The 18,776-nt window shown below is 43.6% G+C and overlaps 1 protein-coding gene across 3 annotated transcripts in view; it reads left to right on the top strand.

The window, feature by feature from the left end:
- BMPR1B (bone morphogenetic protein receptor type 1B) overlaps positions 1-13,020 on the top strand; it is a 353,247-nt gene extending 340,227 nt beyond the window's left edge. For all 3 annotated transcript variants that reach the window (XM_075998762.1, XM_075998763.1, XM_075998761.1), the window contains 3 exons: positions 534-709; positions 5,986-6,116; positions 9,133-13,020. In XM_075998762.1, coding sequence (XP_075854877.1) covers positions 534-709; positions 5,986-6,116; positions 9,133-9,258 — 433 coding nt within the window. In that variant the 3' untranslated portion in view covers positions 9,259-13,020. The remainder of the gene's footprint in view (positions 1-533; positions 710-5,985; positions 6,117-9,132) is intronic.
- Positions 13,021-18,776: the final 5,756 nt, after the last annotated feature.

The following is an 18,776-nucleotide window of genomic DNA, read 5'->3' as shown; positions in this document are numbered from 1 at the left end:
TTTTTAATGTAATTTTTTTTTTTTTTTAAGAGATAGGGTCCTGCCAGGTTACCCAGGCTGGCCTCAAACTCCTGGGCTCAAGGGATCCTCCTGCCTCAGCCTCCCAAGTAGCTGGAACTACAGGCACATGCCACCACTCCCAACTGTCCTATATTGAGTTTTTACCTACGAATACTGAATATAGCTTTTGGAGAGAAAATGTCAAGAAAGTGTGTGTGTTTTTTTTTTTTTTTTCCTGAAAGGTTTTCCATTTCTACCTTACACTAAACCCTTGTTTAAGATGTGCAACGTTTGGGGGATGGACACGCTTGAAGCTCTTACTCGAGGGGGGAGGGGGCCATGGGCAATATAAGTGACCTTAACACTTGTACCCCCATAATACGCTAAAATCAATAAAATAATAAATAAATAGAAAAAAATGAAAATTAAAGAAAAAAGAAAAAATACAAAAACAAAACAAAAAGAATCACCTTGATTTGTCATTTGTTGGTCCTCTTCAGTGCTAATAATGTTTTGCTTTACATTTTCCTTAGTGACACAAATGAAGTTGACATACCCCCCAACACTCGAGTCGGCACCAAACGCTATATGCCCCCGGAAGTGTTGGACGAGAGCTTGAACAGAAATCACTTCCAGTCGTACATCATGGCCGACATGTACAGTTTCGGACTCATCCTCTGGGAGGTCGCTAGGAGATGTGTATCAGGAGGTAAGGACCGGTGACATCTGTGAAAATCTACTGGAGCTACCATGTTCTACAAGCTACTACGGTTGGAGCTACTACGATAACTTTGATCAAAATCAAAGTTATCATATTATCTACAAAATCAGGTTTTCTTTTATTCTTCCCCTTTATTTCCACTGATGCAATGACAGTCCTCCCAGGGCATGATATTCGACACCATAGAATAATCTGACTGCCTCCTTTCTCTACCTACTACTGATGAATCTCTTTGGACACACTGCCAGATTCCCCGGCCTTTTCGATGATCAGCCTCTTCTGTTCTGTGTGTTGTCTCATTTCACTCTGGGGCTCTTGATCCAGCAGTTGCTGCATCCGTTTTCTGCCCCTTCCAGCTTCTCCTCACCTCCTTGCTGTGCCCCATCGCCAGCTCCAATGCCCCGCTGTAGACGCGGCATTCCTCCGTAGAGATGTCTCTAGGACGAAAATATTTCTCCCCTGTTTCTTCTGTAAGACTTCCTCAAAAGCAATTTGAAAACATAACTTTTTATCAAAAGGAAATTAACACATCAACATATTATATTGTTACTATCCATGGTAATTCTTCTACAAACATAAGGATTCCCTAGTAAGTCCAGTTACAATAAATAAGAAGACATCTTTAAACATTCAGAAATATTATTGCATGGACTATTTCGATTGCAGCCTAATTCCATCTTCCAGTAAATTCTAATATCTTTTGGGTCAGAAGCTGAGTCTTAGGCTTTTCTGTATCAAGTACCCTGATATCTTATTCTGCCTATGGTTGTGTTGATTAAACAAACAAACAAACAAACAAAAAACCTCAATGCTGCTGCTGTTGCTCATAATGGCCAGTTTGAACTCATCTTCCTAAAGCATGAGCTTGGCCAGGATTCTGAAAGTGCAGCATATACTTAACTAGTGCAATATTTGTTCTTTTACCTGCTACTTATTATGTGTGATACCTTGGGCAAATTAGTGAACTTCGTTTCAGTGTTCTCATCTTAACAATGAAGCCAATTACTGTATGTACCTCAGACAGTTGTGTGGTTTCCATGAACGTAAAGAGAATCAAAATTACCCGGCGCATAAACGACACTCAATATGTGTTAGCTATTATTACTAATAACTTTCATCTCAGTTGGTAAAGCCATAGCATATTTAGAGTCATATTTGAATATAAAGAAGAAACAGTTATCACCAAATGCTCACACTTTGGTAGAAAGATCATGTTCGGTGATACATGCTTTCTTAATCACCTTGGGAATTCTGGGCCTTATTATAAGCAATTTGAAATAGAACACGTTCTCTCTGAATGGGAGAACTCTCTTGTGCAAAAGGAAAGGCAACACAGAAAATGTTCTGTAACCAGAGAGTGAGTGACTCTCCCATCGTAAGTACGAAGAAGAACAGAAGAAGAAACCAAAATATAAATGAATTGCGTGTGCCTTGATTGCATGCTTCAGAAAGAGTATATTTTTGAATAATATGCTTTCGGTTAATTAAGATAGGTTTATGGATGTTGAAGATCTAATAGAGTGTAAGATTACTTTTCTAATTGTATGTTTCTCTGAAATTTAAAACAAATGGGGCTACAAGAAGCCCATATTAGAAAGCCTGTCAGTCTCATGCAGGAGAAATGACTTTCAGCTTAGAAACAAGACAGTTCTATGTCCACAGCAGAGTGTGAATTGCTTTGCAAGGGCTGTCTTTGCAAATGGGGACTCGAGAAGGTACCGCAATGTTCCCTTGTCCCTCAGAGTCCCAGCTCTGCCCACACCAACTGAAGGGCCCTGGGCAAGTTACGAAAGCCACCAGGGCCAGGTTTCCTCATCTGAATAGCGTGGAGAATAATGCTGTCTCATAAATGTGTTTGTGAGAATTTAGTAAGATAAATTTTATAAAATGCCTGCACGCTTGTTATATAATAGGCTCTCCACAAATGATTTCTTTTCTTTTTCCAGAAAAGCAAAGCACACAAAATTCTCTAACACTTTTCCTTGTGAAGATATTGGACATCTTGGTGGGGCTCATCTTTCTAGCGCAGGCATTTTTGGGTGAAGGAGACCCATCCAGATGTAGATCTTTCCATCTCCGGAAGGAAAAGGGAGATAGACAGTTTGTGTCATGGCCCATTTACAGGATGGAGGATGAACACAAAATGAAAACACAGAACACAAAGAAAAATGCGGACACATGTACAAATGGTTGACTCAAGTAATAATACACTGGGTCAGTTTTATTTTTATATTCTAAAAGATTAAAGTTAGTTCCTTGTACATAACTACCCAGGCGTGGCAGCGATAGCCATAAATTCCAGAATACGTAGCCTTAGGGAAGCAGATATCCCCTGGCTCAAGGTTTCCAGGTGGTTGCTCTATTCACTAGGCATAGATCATGGACTGAGATTAGCAAGGATGGGCAAGACAAGTCACAGGGGGGATTTCTCATCCCCAGCTTTTCTTAGGGTGATCCCCTAAGATCTTTGGCTGATCCCCTGCAGCTGCGCCTGGCTTAGGTCGCCCCTCCCTTGACAAGTCTTACCCGTCATTGACTAACCAGCCATCTTATGGGGTGTATGCAGCAATCACAGGAACAATGTGTTTATCGTGTGGCCCCCAGACCAGTGCCACGGGGCGGGGTAGCTCTTGCTTACTTGCAACTCAGGTCCTTTGTTATGCCTCTAGGCAACAACCTTGTTTATCACAAGGATCTTGTCTGGAACACATTACTTTCAAACGCTCTGGGCAGAACACATACATGACTTACTAACTTTAATTCTTAAACTAGGAAAATATATGTCAGTCCCCTACAGTTTGGAGATTGCAAACACAGAATTAAATGCCAGCTAACGTGGGCCATTTTGATTGCATGATAAGGAGAAAGGAGTAAGTTCTATAGTTCAAAGCCAAAATTTGACCAATTCATAATTATATGGTAGCACATACACCTGTCTCTCGAGTAACAGCACCAGTGTTAGCACTAAGGAAAATACGAGATGAACTAAATAGATACGGTCCCGGCCCTCAAGGCGTTTCCAGGGCCACTGACTTGAGAATTAAGTAGAGAGGAAGAAGTGGGATGAAGCAGCGTGCCTCCCTTGTGTGGGGCCTGTGATTTTATGATCTCATAGACAGAAAACACAATGGGAGGAAATATTCACATACATGACACATAGAATTAAGCTCTGTGGTCACAGCAGGTGAGTTGGAATATTTGAGAAAACTCTGAACCTTCTGATCCTCTATGGGTTTGGGTTTACATGAAAGCACATAACACAGACCCCAATTTTTATTTTTTTTTTATTTTTTTGAGACAGATTCTCACTCTCACCCGGGCTAGAGTGCCCTGGCATCAGCCTAGCTCATAGCAACTTCCAACTCCTGGCCTCAAGTGATCTTCCTGCCTCAGTCTCCCAAGTAGCTGGGACTACAGGCATGGTGCATCACCATGCCCGGCTAATTTTTTCTATATACTTTTAGTTGGCCCATTAATTTCTTTCTATTTTTTTTTTTTTAGTAGAGATGCGGTCTTGCTCTTGCTCAGGCTGGTTTCAAACTCCTGATCTTGAGCGATCCTCCCACCTCGGCCTCCCAGAGTGCTAAGATTATAGGTGTGAGCCACGGCGCCTGGCCTAGACCCCAGATTTTTCCAGAGCAAAACCCCAGTGAATTTAATGATACAGTGTGTAATCTGCCAGCCAGTGGCATTGCCTTTTCCAGGTGGAAAGTAATGACAAGTCTGTAAGTGACGATTTAGGGTGGGCAGGACGGGAGGTCCCGAACAATTGTTCAGAGCAGCGTCCTCTGAGGACGGGGCTGCTTGTGAGTGTCGTGCGGAGTTTATCTGAGAAGGTTAGAAAGAAAACACAGTCGCTGCATTTTTGAAGGACAAGAGGAAGATGGTGGAAATGAGGCACTAGGAAAGATGCAATAGAATTTAGCGTGGTAAGTGCCATTTTCGTGTAGATGGCATAGATCTGTAATTTCTTAACCCTTCTTTCAACTACACATGTGTTTTTTTTTTCTAATAGTAATGTATTCCTTGTCAAAAATTTGGATCAATACAGAAGATTTAAAGGAGAAAATAAAAATCAAACCATCCTTGAACCTAAAAAAATTATGGGTTAATACTTTCGGGTATATATAAGCTTCTAGATATTTAATGTGTGAAAACACTTTTTTTTTCTTTCTGAGACAGAGTTTTGCTCTGTTACCCAGGCTAGAGTGACGTGGCATCTTCATAGCTCACAGCAACCTCAAACTCCTGGGCTCAAAGGATCCTCCTGCCTCAGCCTCCCGAGTAGCTGGGACTACAGGCATGCGCCACCATGCCCGGCTCATTTTTTCTATTTTTTGTAGAGATGGGATCTTGTTCTTGTTCAGGCTGGTCTCGAATTCCTGGCCTCAAGCAATCCCCCTGCCTCTACCTCCCCAAATGCTAGGATTATAGGCGTGAGCCACCACGCCCAGGCCAAATTCTTATGATTAAGCAGAAAAAAAATGTAAATCTGGCATTTTTTTAAGTTACCAAATTTATTATGATATTCATAATCTCATACCACAGTAATAGAAACAGTCACGTATTATTCAGTATGAGTTCAGAATATATTTTCCAAATTTGCATTGAGATTTAATATAGATTTGTTTATTAATTTGGCCTTTATAAAATTGGGAATAAATTGTTTTACTTAGCTTTTGGAAATTAGAAAGAAAGGCCTGAAGACCTGTGATAATATTTTCCTTTGAGCGTTCTGTTTATCTTTTTATAAATTAGATTAAGTGTTTTTTGGGTACATTTTTTTCCAGAGTTACTTTTTCTGTTTCCTCAGCGTGTCTTTAGTATGTTTTTTTTTTTTTTTTTGAGACAGAGTCTCACTTTGTTGCCCAGGCTAGAGTGAGTGCCGTGGCGTCAGCCTAGCTCACAGCAACCTCAACCTCCTGGGCTCAAGCAATCCTCCTGCCTCAGCCTCCCGAGTAGCTGGGACTACAGGCATGCGCCACCATGCCTGGCTCATTTTTTCCATATCTTTTTAGTTGGCCCATTAATTTCTATTTATAGTAGAGACGGGGTCTCTCTCTTGCTCAGGCTGGTTTCGAACTCCTCACCTTGAGCCATCCTCCCGCCTCGGCCTCCCAGCGTGCCAGGATTACAGGCGTGAGCCATCGCGCCCGGCTTTGTCTTTAGTATCGAAAGCACCTTCCTTTGAGAATGGTTTATTGGTGAGACTTTTATTTCTACCTCACAGAAAATAATGACTAATGGGAAAACCATACTTTTAGGTATCGTGGAAGAGTATCAGCTGCCCTATCATGACCTCGTGCCCAGCGACCCCTCTTACGAGGACATGAGAGAGATCGTGTGCATCAAGAAGTTACGCCCCTCATTCCCCAACCGCTGGAGCAGCGACGAGGTAAGGACTGAGGTGACCGTGTGGCTGTGACTAACTTCTTTCTAGAGTATTCTTCTGTTGCCGGAATTCTAGATAGTCACGATAGGAATTCATTGTGGCGACGGTTCCTCTTTGCAATAATTTAGATGAAGATCAGTGTACTGTATATGTTTCCTTTTTCCCAATTTTATTTTGCCACTTCCAGAATATATTGAATGGATCAATATTTAGCCTGTGTCGCAGAGTAACATTATTTCATTTATTTATGGCACCTCGACATGGTCATAAGGGCTCTTAGTTCTCTCTGTGTGTTTTTAAGGCTTGACGATCTCTCTCCATAGCAAAACCCATGCAGACCAGTCTACCATTTTGACGGGAGCAAAAGTTAAGCCTCTGAAGTGAGTTTTCCATGCACAGAAGCGACGCGGATCTACCGAGTGGAGACACCTGCCTGTGCTGGTCTTTGTCACTAGGGACGATGAGATGTGATCTGAGCAGATCCACTGTCCTTAGGCTCTAAGGACCTAGAGGTGAAATGCAGGCAGGTGTAGAAAGGAGTCTAGGAAGGGGAGAACAAGTGGGTCAGGATTCCCTTTCCTGACTCTGTCTCCTCCCACCCCATGCTCCCCCTTCGACCCTCTCAGCCCTCAAACTCCCCAGGTCCCGGTCCTGGCATTCTCTGGCCATCTGGAACATTCGAGATGAGTTTGAAGCCCCCCCCCCTCCAGGGGACAATAAAAAAAGGCTCTTATCAAACATGTACCAAAGCCACTGCAAAAGAAATGCACAGCACACTATATTTATAAACTTTTCTCTTCAGTGTCAAATTCATTTAAAAGTGACCTTTGGTTCATGGGTTTTGTGTCTAGTGACTGAAACGCTAAATAATACATGTGTTTTCCAGCAAGCTGTGCAGAAAGCTTTATATTATTTTTTTTTGAAAGTGGTTATGGGCATCGGTGTAACTTGAAATCCCATCACAGAGGATTTCTAATGAAGTGAAATTGTGCTTTTCAGTAGGAAGACCAATAATTGACATACCACGGAGAACACGGGAGAAAGTTCCGGTGATGTGCACACATCATTAATCTCCTGAAATGACTCAGTGCAGTGCTATAATGGTAGCAGACAGCTGGGGGTTAGGAATCATCATGTTTGTTTGAATCGTATGGAATTAGATAAGAGATTTAAAGTGATCAAGTGTTATAAACAATCTGGGACTGTGGAGTGGAATAGAGAATCCAGGTATTTTTTAAAAAATTATTTAAAAAATTTATTAAATAAAATAATAAATAATAAATTTATTAAAATAAAAATTATTTTAAAATCTGGGTATTTTTTTTTCTTTTCTTTTTTTTTTTTTAATTTAAGGATATTATGAGGGTACGAATATTTTGGTTACATTTTATGACTTTGCCTCACCCAAGCGAGGGTTAGAGGCATGCCCTTCCCCCATACAATGCTTACCATGACCCTTAGTTGTGAATTTACTCCCCAATTCCCTAAACCCTGGAAAATATCACTACCCTGTGAGTGCCATAGTGTTGATCAGTTGGTGCTGATTTGATGGCGAGTACAAGTGGACCCTAATCCTCCGATCTTGTGATACCTCACTTCGGATAATGGGCTCAAGCTCAGTCTAGGAGCATATAGGAGGTGCTAGATCACTGTCATTTCTTTTTCTTTTCTTTCTTTTTTTTTTTTTTTTTTGAGACAGAGTCTCACTTTGTTGCCCAGGCTATAGTGAGTGCCATGGTGTCTGCCTGGCTCACAGCAACCTCAAACTCCTGGGCTCAAGCAATCCTCTTGCCTCAGCCTCCCGAGCAGCTGGGACTACAGGCATGTGCCACCATGTCCAGCTAATTTTTTTTTCTATATGTATTAGTTGGCCAATTGATTTCTTTCTATTTATAGTAGAGACGCCGTCTCGCTCTTGCTCAGGCTGGTTTCGAACTCCTGACCTTGAGCAATCCACCTGCCTCGGCCTCCCAGAGTTGTCATTTCTTATAACTGAGTAATATTCCATTGTAAATGTATACCAAATTTTAATAATCCACTCATGAATTGACAGGCACTTGGGTTGTTTCCATATCCTTGCAATAGTGAATTGTGCTGCCATAAACATTTGGGTGCAGATGTCTTTATTATAGCATGACTTTTGTTCCTTTGGGTAGATGCCTAATAGTGCTATTGCTGGATCGAATGAATGAAATGATATTTCTATTTTTAGCTCTTTGAGGTATGTCAAAATTCTATTCCACAGAGATTATATTAATTTGCAGTCCCACCAGCAGTGTAAAAGTGTTCCCATCTCTCCACATCCTCACCAGCATTTGTTGTTTTTGGATTTTTTTGATAGAGGCCAATCTCCCTGGGGTTAGGTGATATCTCATTGTGGTTTTGATTTGCATTTCTCTAATGATTAGAGATGTTGAACATTTTTGCATATATTTGCTGGCCATTATTCTGTCGTCTTTTGAAAAGTTTCTGTTCATGTCCTTTGCCCACTTATTAAGGAGGTTGTTTGATTTTTTTCTTGTTGATTATTTTAAGTTCTAGATAGATTCTTGTTATCAGCCCTTTATTGGGTGTGTAGAGAGCAAATATTTTCTCCCATCCTGTAGGCTGTCTATTTGCTCCAATGATAGTTTCCTTGGCTGTGCAGAAGCTTTTTAATTTGAGCAGCTCCCATTTATCTATCTTTTGTTGCTGCTGTGATTGCTTTGGGGGGTCTTCTTCAAAAATTCTTTGCCTAGCCCCAGGTATTTTTACATTTGCTTGCTACTGACTTCAGACACACCCATCTACAATGAGCTGCTTGCTCCTATAATGAAGAAGAAATAGCAGTCTGTTTTCCTCATATCCAATCTAGCATTGAAAATTTTTAGTGGAATTTCTATTCTACATCGTCTTAAGGGTGCCTTTAAAAAGTGATATTCGAAGTTGGCGAGTCCAAGATGAGAAAGGCACCTCGTGCCCGGTGCACGGTGGCACGTGTCTCTGACTTTGCTCCTTGTCTGTCCCCTCTGTCCCGCAGTGCCTGCGGCAGATGGGCAAGCTCATGTCCGAGTGCTGGGCGCACAGCCCCGCGTCCAGGCTGACGGCCCTGCGCGTGAAGAAGACGCTTGCCAAGATGTCAGAGTCGCAGGACATCAAGCTCTGATGGCCGAGCCGAAGTGGGCGTCTCTGCACGTGGCCGACGGGCACCCTTCTGCCTGGGGGCGGAGCGCAGGTGTCAAAGGAGCATCCTCGGTGTGCCGGCCTTGGACACCGTCCTGCCACCCCGCGGGTGTGGCCCTCGCCTCTCAGGGAGCCACCAGGATAGTGACAGCCACGTTCCCGGAAGCACAGACTGACCCGCGTGGGTACCTTGTGCAAGATATAGGATGCATGTTGCTTTCTAAGAAAGCCCTGTATTTTGGGATTGCCTCTTTTTTTTTTTTTTTTTAAAGATGCTTTAATTTTTGCCAAAATAAAACAAATAATGTGGGTGTTTTAAGGGTGATATTAGTATAGTTTAACTAAGGAACAACAAAGCTTCTTCCAGAAAGCTCCACTGGAAGGTAAATTAAAATAGGTGTTTTTTCCATTGGTAACAATGTCGTTACACTCTGCAAACCAAAAGCCAGTGGGTGGCGTTGGATTGGACTTCATCTTCTTAATAACACAACCCCAGCCCCCGCCCCACGCCCCGGCTTCCTCAGACCCCTTCGGCCAGCCCAGCAATGTGAATAGAGCACCTGGGTACAACGCCACCTGTCTGGGACCACGTTTTGGTGGCCCGCAGGTGGCCTTTCGCAGCTTCAGACGACATGGAACAAATGAAGGTTTTATGTGACTCTAATAGAAGTGTGGATGGGTGTTGCTCAGAACCACTTCTGATTACGTTTAGGTGTTCGTTTTTATGGTAAAATTCCTCCCTTTTGATTAAACGCAAAGGCGTTTTTTCATGTGCAGAGAGTCGGGCCTGCGCATGCTTCTGAGCATCCCTCAAATCAAAGGCTCCATCTTAACGAAAATTGCCATGATTTGCGTTGCAGACAAAAGTGCTTTAAAATAGAGATCACTTGCTCTAGTGTTAGAAGAAGGTGTCAAAGTGACAAGCACAGGGGAGGGGGGCGAGGGGGGAGAGGTTTGTTGCTTATATATGCAAAGGAGCCAATCTCAAAAGCACAAGGGAAAAAAGTACATCTACCTTATTTTATAGAGAGAAGGATAGTTTGCTTTTGTTACTCTTTTTAGTGTGTCAGAGGTAAAAGATTAGAGAGGAGGCATCCGTCAAGTTAATTTAAATTTTCTTTTAAAAATAGGCAAGTGTAACCTACAGAGGGGACAGCGGAGAGATTCAGTGGAAACCACAGAATATAGTGGCAGCTGTGACTTATTATTCTAGAATACATAGAGATGGAGGATGTATGTGTTCAGTGACCATTTCCCACCGAAGGCATGCTGACTCATTTTTATCCTCGTGCTGTTCAAGTCACTGTTTAATTTATTAATTTTTCTTTCCTGTAGCACTTGTGCAAAACATCTCTTTACCTACTTAGCTTTCCAGGGTTTTAGCTGTGGAGCAACATGGGTACAATCATCGACAGGGCTGGTATTCCTTAGCAGTACAAGTATAGTGAAGTTTCCAGTCGCACACATGCCTCTCAACTCGATTCATGTACATTTCCTTATTGTGGTTTTTCTTTTGCTGCTTAGAAATTCTATGGTGGTCAGGAAAGAATTTGGAAGTACTTTCCCCATGAAAAAAAAAAAAAAAAAAAAAAAAAAAAAGAGAGACATTCCTTCCAAAATCCTCCAGGGGGCAGTGTTTTATAGCGCATTTTCACCACTGGTGGGTGACTGACTGAAGGATGGAGGATTCTGGAAAATTTGACAGCTGCATGAGGAAAAGAGAATACTTTCCTTATTTCTGGAGTAGGCTTGCAGCTGGTGGACTCGTTCATCCAGAAAACATCCCAAAGCACCAGTGTTTGTGAGCTGTGCTCACAGTTTGGGGGAATTGTTAAGGAGACACACAGCATTCTACATTTTGCATTCTGTCCCCAGTGCTTCATAGTCCCATAAGCCATAGGGAGGAATTTCTTAATCCTTGAGTTTGAAAAAAATTTTGTGTTTTTCTTAAAAGAGTAAAACAGTTGGTTCTAAATATAATTGTAATCGGAATGCTGCTTTGATCGATGTTAACATAACCTCAGTAGCAGTGTTTCAATGTTCCTTTCTCTTGTGTCAAATTCTATTGTTTGTGATAGTTTAGTACGTAGCTAGAACTTTAATCATCTGAGCCTTGGAGAGCAACTGCAGTGCCTATAAACAGACCCTCTGCAAACAAATAAGTAAGTAGTTATGCCAGTTAAGTGAGGACACATTTGTGTTTTTTGAGTTTTTCCTAAATTTAAGTGAGGTTGGGTTTAACCTCTTAGCTACAATTGTGTTTTCTTTTTGGTAAATACTTGAACTTCAAATCAGAATATTTGGTGCAGAAGTGATGATTTTAAAAAGTAAACTAGATTCCTAAGGAGGTGTGGATTCCAATGAAGAATGGGAGGAAATTAAAAATAGTATTCAAATTTCTTCTATATTATTTGGTTGCTTTGGCAAAAATCATTAGCTTGCTTTCTAATCCCTGACCTGACTTATTCACTATGAATATTTTTAAAAGTATTTCTGAGATACTTAACAAGACCCATTTAGCTATTATAGTTTCTCGATGAGACAAGAATTTAATTAGGAATAGATTTTTCTCTCTCTGTTTTCCCAAAATCCACTTTACTTAGAGAATACTAAATTGTTCTTAAAGACTACCTATTCATTTCCCAGTAATCCTTTATCGTCTTAAAATGTCTAGCAGCTCAGAGGTGAGTTTTGTTTTATCTTTATGTTTTTATCTTTTACTCAAATAAGCGAGAACCTGGAAATTAATAATGTAGTTGCCAGCTTACTTTCAGGACGATTTCAAAGGCTAAGATTTTCTTCTAACCCCTCCCCTGCAAAGGGAATCCTAAATTATTAGTTGTTTAGATACGTTTTGTATGCTGAGATGTTCAGGTTTATAGTTTATGTGTGTATATATTATATAAATATGTATATATAAATATTATGTTCAGTTTGGAGTCTGGGTCAACTCCATTATGTGGATTAGAGAGTAAAATATTATGGATGATAAAAGTACTAAATGAAGCATAATATTTATTTATAAAAGAGTGTAGACTGTTAAATTACAAGTAAAGCGCTATGAACAGTATGTATGCAGAGAGACAGGCTTTTGACCTCCTGGAAAACACCCTCAAAATCACTAGTGACAATTTTTGAACTCCCCAAACAGAAAGCTTCTTAGAAAACATGCTGGGATTTTTATCTCTGAGGCATTTTTGGGCACATTTCAATTGGTGTGTAATCAAGGATAGCAAGTACTTAATAATGCCCGAATTTCATGTTCCTACAGTCATGCATGTTCATAAGGAGTCTTATGTTATTGGTCTGTTCTGGTTTGCTTTGTTTGTGGGTGGAAAAGCACTGAGAAAAGTCTAATTTTTTCAAACTTGAACATGTTTAGTAGTTCTATCTGCTTAGCAAACCGAGTCACGTAGCAGTGGGAATGAAAGAGACGGCATCAGCAGTGATTTCATTTAGCAGTTATGATTCCTCTTGTGTAAAACAAAATGAAACAAACAAACAAAAAAACACAACGCTGTATTTTTTTTTTGGAGAAAAAGTTGGCAATCTCCAGGGGTTTTGTTGTCTGTTTTCAAAAGAAGACTCATTTGTGTTCTTTCTGGGAAACCAGTGCCTTACAGAATCTGTATATACTGTAATTATTCAGGACTAGGGAACAAACAGTTGTATTTGTTACAAATTGTATATGGCTTTTGTTTTAACATTCCCCTAAATAAAATGGTTTCATTCTCCCGTTGGAAAAAAAAAAAACATGACTCTTATTTTATAGTTGTGCCTTTTTTTTTTTTTTTTTTTGGTCTCTGAAAGTTTCACATTGTCACAGGCAAGGGGGGTCCCCAACAGAGGCAGATGCAGGTAAGTTTGTACATTTTGTGGCAGAAGTGGGAGACCCGTGGTCTGATGGCTTCTGTCCTCTGTGTGATCAGGAAGCACAGTCTTCTACAGAGAGCGAGGGGGGAAGGGCAGGGGGGGTCAGTGTCTGGGGGACGTGGAGGGGTCACAATTGCACTGTGGCAAGTGACAGCTTCCTGGGGCAGGACAGCCAGGTGGTGACGGGCAGTGCCCGGGGCTGGGTTAGGTTGCAGATGCTAACGGTGGTGGCCCGGGTGTCCCCAGCCTTACTCGCTCCTTCCTGTTGTGTGAGTAGCAAGCTTTGACCTTCAACTCGGTTTCTTGTCCTTTAAGGTGAGAATAACAGTAATATCTACAGCCCAGACTTGTTTTGAAGACGGGGTCATCCATGCACAAGCACGCGGTAAGCACCCAGCTGTTCCCATTAGCTGTCACTACAAATGCACAGTGCCACCGTTCTGTGTGGCCCGTGACTTTATTTTTCCATCATCAACAGTTGGATCCATGCAAGGCTGGGGGTTGATCAGTTACACGCAGCTACCAGGTCCCGGAACGTGAGAAGTATGTCACCAATGGGTTGGTCGCCCCGGGTCTGAGTAGGGATGGAACGAAATCGAGGTGGCAGGTTATAACAGGCCCCAGAAATCTAGTCCAGGGACAAGGAGCCCTGGAGGGGTTGAGGGGCTGGGGACAGGCAGGGGGGGATTCTGGTCACAGAATGGCATGGGTGCAGCTATCGGACAAGATCCTGGGCCGTGAAAGAGGAACCCCAAAGCCAGGCCCTTGGACTTGGGGTGCTGGGTGTGGAAGGGTGAGGTTCTTGCTGCTGCCTCTGCCGGGGAAGTAGAAAACCCCCTCCCAAGGGAGATGGAAAGTTCTAGCATCGTTTTTCCATTATCGTGAGCCCCAGAGGGCAGGGTGGGGAGCTTGGCTCTGATCTGTTGGAAATTGGACCAGGACTAAGGAGGCCCAGAACTGTCTAGGTTTGCACCGTAGACGGTTTCCAGGCACAGAAGGGTCCGCGCGTGGCTGGCGCTGGCCTGGCCGCGTGTAGCGGGTGGCCCTGGGGACAGTTGTGTGCCAGAGCCGGGATTCGGCCTGACGCGGCTCAGATCCCAGAGATCCTCACTTTTCAGTTCTTTAGAAGGACAGCGTCTCCCAGCCCCGATCTTCTCCCCTGCAAACTGGGATAACAATACCCACCTCTCGGGGCTCTTACGAGGGACAGATGGGATGAATGTGTGACATAATGGTGGCCCCACGCCAGGTGTGTGGCAGTTGCTCATGCATGCGGCTTTATCCTACTGGCCCATGTCAGTTTCACAGGATACACAACTGGCGACGTTTAAAACCAGCAGGTGTTTGCTCTCAGTCCGCCTCTGTGCACCCCACCCTGGGTGCTGTGGGCTCAAGCCAGACTTTTCACAGGACCTAAAGGCAACTGGGAAGTAAGTCCAGTTGAGGAAAGCGGTTTCTTCTCTCCATTTAGACCATTTTATACATTGCAAGCTTGGTGGTTCCGCCCGGTCGCAGCAGAAAAGCACAGACGTCGCCACTTGGAGCAAAACTCTTGTCTCTGCAAAGTATTTCCCACCCCAGGTTCTGCTAGGAGCCCAGCAGGTGGGAGCTCTGGGACAGAGGGATGGACGGGGACTGAGGGAGGCCGGTTGTCAGAGCCCTGCAGTGACCTCAGCTCCCAGACAGGGTCCCAGGCCAGGTTCCAGCTGGCATGTCCTCATGACTTCCTTCACCCTGGACAAGCACTGGGTTTGTGATCCCAGCATCAGATCAGTTTTAAGTCACCACCTCCCAGCTCATGGGAGGGGCTGGTTTCTCAGTGCTGGCGCCATTGCTCTCTGGCTCACTGGGCTGGGAGCAGGGGTGGGGCCGCTTGTGGCCCATATAAGGACACCTTCCCAGGGAGGATGGGCAGCCTTTGCTCTCACTGTCCCCTTGTCCTCTGCAGCCTCCCCGTTGCTTGCCCTAAGGGACTGGCCAGAGGTTCTGTGCCAAGCTGAACCCCTCTCCTGTTTACTGTAGCTCTAGCCTGTGTCATAGGGCTCACCGTTCATGTCACCTACCTACTAGTGTCATTATTTGCAGACTCCATTTAAAACTGGATCTCCGAGGGTAGGGCCTTGACACTCTTCATTTACAACGCCCTGTCCCCACCCCAGGAACTGTGACTGCAGTCCCCAGTTCTCGGGGCAAGGCCTGGTGGGGACCTGTCCCGGGCCTGTTAGGGACCAGGCCATGCCTCGCTGCCCTCCAGCCCCAGTGGAAAAACTGTCTTCCATGAAACTCAGGAACTGGGCCACACAGCAGCCGGTGAGCAAGCACAGTTTCATCTGTATTTACAGCCGCTCCTCATGCTCGCATCACTCCCTCCCACCCCCCAATTTGTGAATTTCTCCCTGGTGCCAAAAAGGCTGGGGACCGCTGCCTGCGACACTGGTTCTCGCCCTAAACTGCTAAGTGGTGTCACGTGGGAGCTTTAAAAACTCAATGCTCAGGACCTACCCAGACCAATCAAATCAGAATCTCTGGAGGGTGGGACCCAGGCACTCTTATTTATTTAACCCTTTGCACTTGCTTGCTTTTTTTCTCTCGATTCCTTTATTCTACTTGGGATTTAATTTCTGAAATAGCCCAGAATAATAAATAACTGGAGTTTCTTTTCATCCAAACTTATTTATTTGGATTATTTTTATATTTCAAATTATGGATATATTCAAAGAGTAATTTTCATCTCTAATTTTTAATGGTGTGAGCTGCTATTGATGCTGGCCTTGTCGAGTCACACTCGACATCCCAGTGCAAAGGGTTGAAGCTCCCGGGCGTGGGTGGACCGATTCAGAGCCTCATCTTGTGACCCGGGAAGGTTGTCATTGCCATCGGGACGGGCCCCAGAGGATCTGTGCCCTAACCGAAGGACGCCCTGGTGACTCTGGGTGGGTAAAGAATTGAGGAGAAGTAGCACTCTTCTGTTGCTTATAAATATAATTTATTACCTGTTTAAAAATTCTTTCTTACATTTTGTACATGTTGGCCGACAGAATAAACGCAGGCAATTTTACAAACCCAAGGGGACTGCAGGAAAAATCGGGATTGGCAGCCGGGGACAGAAAAGAGGCACACCCAGCACTGGTGGCCCTGGCCACCAAGCGGCAAAGCGGTGACAGGCGGAGTGTCCCCAGGGCACCCCTCCGCCAGGGATTTTTTTTTTTTTTTTTTTTTAGAAAAGGAATTGCATAGAAGATACAGCAAGAGGGAAGTCCACAACAACGAAAAAGAAGTGTTCCATATCAGAAAAGCCAAGGATGTTGTGTGTGGAGTTTTGTTTAAAAAAGAGAGAGAAAAAAAAATGACAGAACACAAAACCTCAATGCGACCTTCCTGCGGCGGGAGGGGACAGAAGGGGAATGACACGGCCACTTCCACACACACTGGTCATCTTCTTTGGGAGGAGGAAAGGGGAAGGTCACCCACGTGCTACAGCCCAACTTTAAACTCAATACATACGACAGTGACATCCGGCACACACACGGCGATGACACTCCCTGCAGTCGGGCTCAACGCCCTCTGCCCGGGGGGATGAATTGAGGACATGGGCAAGAGCGCAGTGGTTCTGATTGCTGTCATTTTTCTTCTCCATGGCCCGGAGGAAGCATGCATATGACCTTTCACCTCTGTTTACAGGTATCCCTAATGACTTTAAGAACATGAAAGGCAAAGGCATTTTCCACTAGCTGTAGATTTCTCGCTCTTTCCCTCTGCTCGGATTGGGTTTGTTTTATCATTTAGGACATAGCTCCGGTCACGATCCTCTGCCCTGGCCTCCCTTACCCCGCTGATGATGGGAAAGAAAGCGCCCGTCAACCCTGAGGCCACCAATCAGCAGAAGCTGCCTGCAGCTCACCTTCTAGACCCCGGCACTGAGGCTCACTCCACCCCGGGGCGGTGCCACCTGGTCCAACCTCAGGTATGACAGCGCCTAGTCCAGTAGACCTTTGCAATTTAAAAATGACACCAAACTCAGGCTTATTTGTAAGTGTCGTGACCTGCAACGTATAATTTTGCAAAAGCCACACCTGCAATGGCACATTAAAAGGCAGGTGTGCGGTAGCACGCAGTACGGCTGGGGTACAGCTACTTTGGGGCAGCGTCTTTGCTTTCCCCTCAGCTAGTTGGCCACGACTCCCATGATATTTCACAGGGATTGCCACCTTGGGGCTCGGGAAGGTCTCAGAACAAATCCCTTCTGTATACAAGAGCACGAGTGTCCAGAGAGCTGGGAAAAATAGCCTTGCATAATTGCTTGGCTTTGTGGACTAATACATTTGTGGGGTACCTGTCTGTCTGTCCTGCTGATGTCTCCTTGACCATGCTGAAGTAGGTCTGGGGTATATGTTATGTTCGGTTGAATGAGCCTATTAATAAGTCAATACAGGGAGGTGACAAATCAATACAGGTCTACTGGAAAATCTGGGAGCTATCAACTCTTTCGAAGACAGACTGTTAAAGTGGCATTTGTGAAAATGGGGACAACCATGAGGCTGGTAAGACGAAAGCTTCAGGAAGTTCATCGCTAGACTAAGTCTGTAGAGAAAACCCACCCAGCGGCGTACAAAGCCATCTCCCCACTGTTCAAAAATAGGTTTTTAAGCTAGCATTCTGGAAATATTTATGACTTCATTTGGCTTACTTGGGCATGGACATGGGCTTAAATAAACATTGGTTACAATATATTTATTCCCCTTATGCCTTATTTCATTAGAAAAAAATCATCAGAGATGCAAGGAAAATCGTTCGAAGTGATCATTACAGCCATAGATTATATAAATAGATCTCTTAGGGGAGAGAAACAGTACTTCGTTACACAGAGGCAAAAGTTCTAAGGATTTCAGTCAACGTTAGCTCAGCAAGGTTAAAAAAATATATAAAAATAATACAAAAACGAAAACAAAAAAAAAATCAAAGGATAATAGTTGGTCCCACGAGGCACTCTTGAAAGGTAAGAAAACATTTTTGTTAACTTGAGATCATCAATAATAAAAATATTCTTCCTTATTAGATCTATAAAACGTAAATGCTCTTTGCCCATCAGCATCTTGAGAAATAATAGGCTTTGAGCAACGATGTTCTGATTTACAGAAGCCCCCCTTTTCTTTAAGAGGACGGGCAAGACCCGATTTCATTCCAGCTGTATTGCCATGGCCCTCCTTTCTCCAGTTAGCCTTGGACTTGCACTGACGTCTCCCAGTGAAACCGACGACTTGTGCAGAACAACTGATCAGCAAAAGCTACAACCCACATTCAACCTGAAGACCTAAAGACCCAACAAGTCAACTTTTTCTGCCATCTTTACACTCTCTTGCAAGTCTTAATATGGTGTTATATTTGCATGGCTTCATAGGGACAGACCGTCTTAGAGGCAAAGCCCTGTGAGGTCGGGGCAGATGGGGACCAGCTATTGACTCCCTTCTGTATATGTTGATTACAGAGCAGTAAACGGACCAAGAGCACAGCGGCGGTGTCCCCAACAGAGACACACAGAAGGACACATGAGATGAGCCTAGTTTGCTCTTAAGAAGTGAAAAGTCTTAATTCCACATTGACGTTGAAGATACCTTATTTATAGTAGAA

This window comes from Microcebus murinus, chromosome 29, assembly GCF_040939455.1.
Source record: "Microcebus murinus isolate Inina chromosome 29, M.murinus_Inina_mat1.0, whole genome shotgun sequence".
Lineage (NCBI taxonomy): Eukaryota > Metazoa > Chordata > Mammalia > Primates > Cheirogaleidae > Microcebus > Microcebus murinus.
This window is presented reverse-complemented; position numbering and strand designations above follow the sequence as displayed.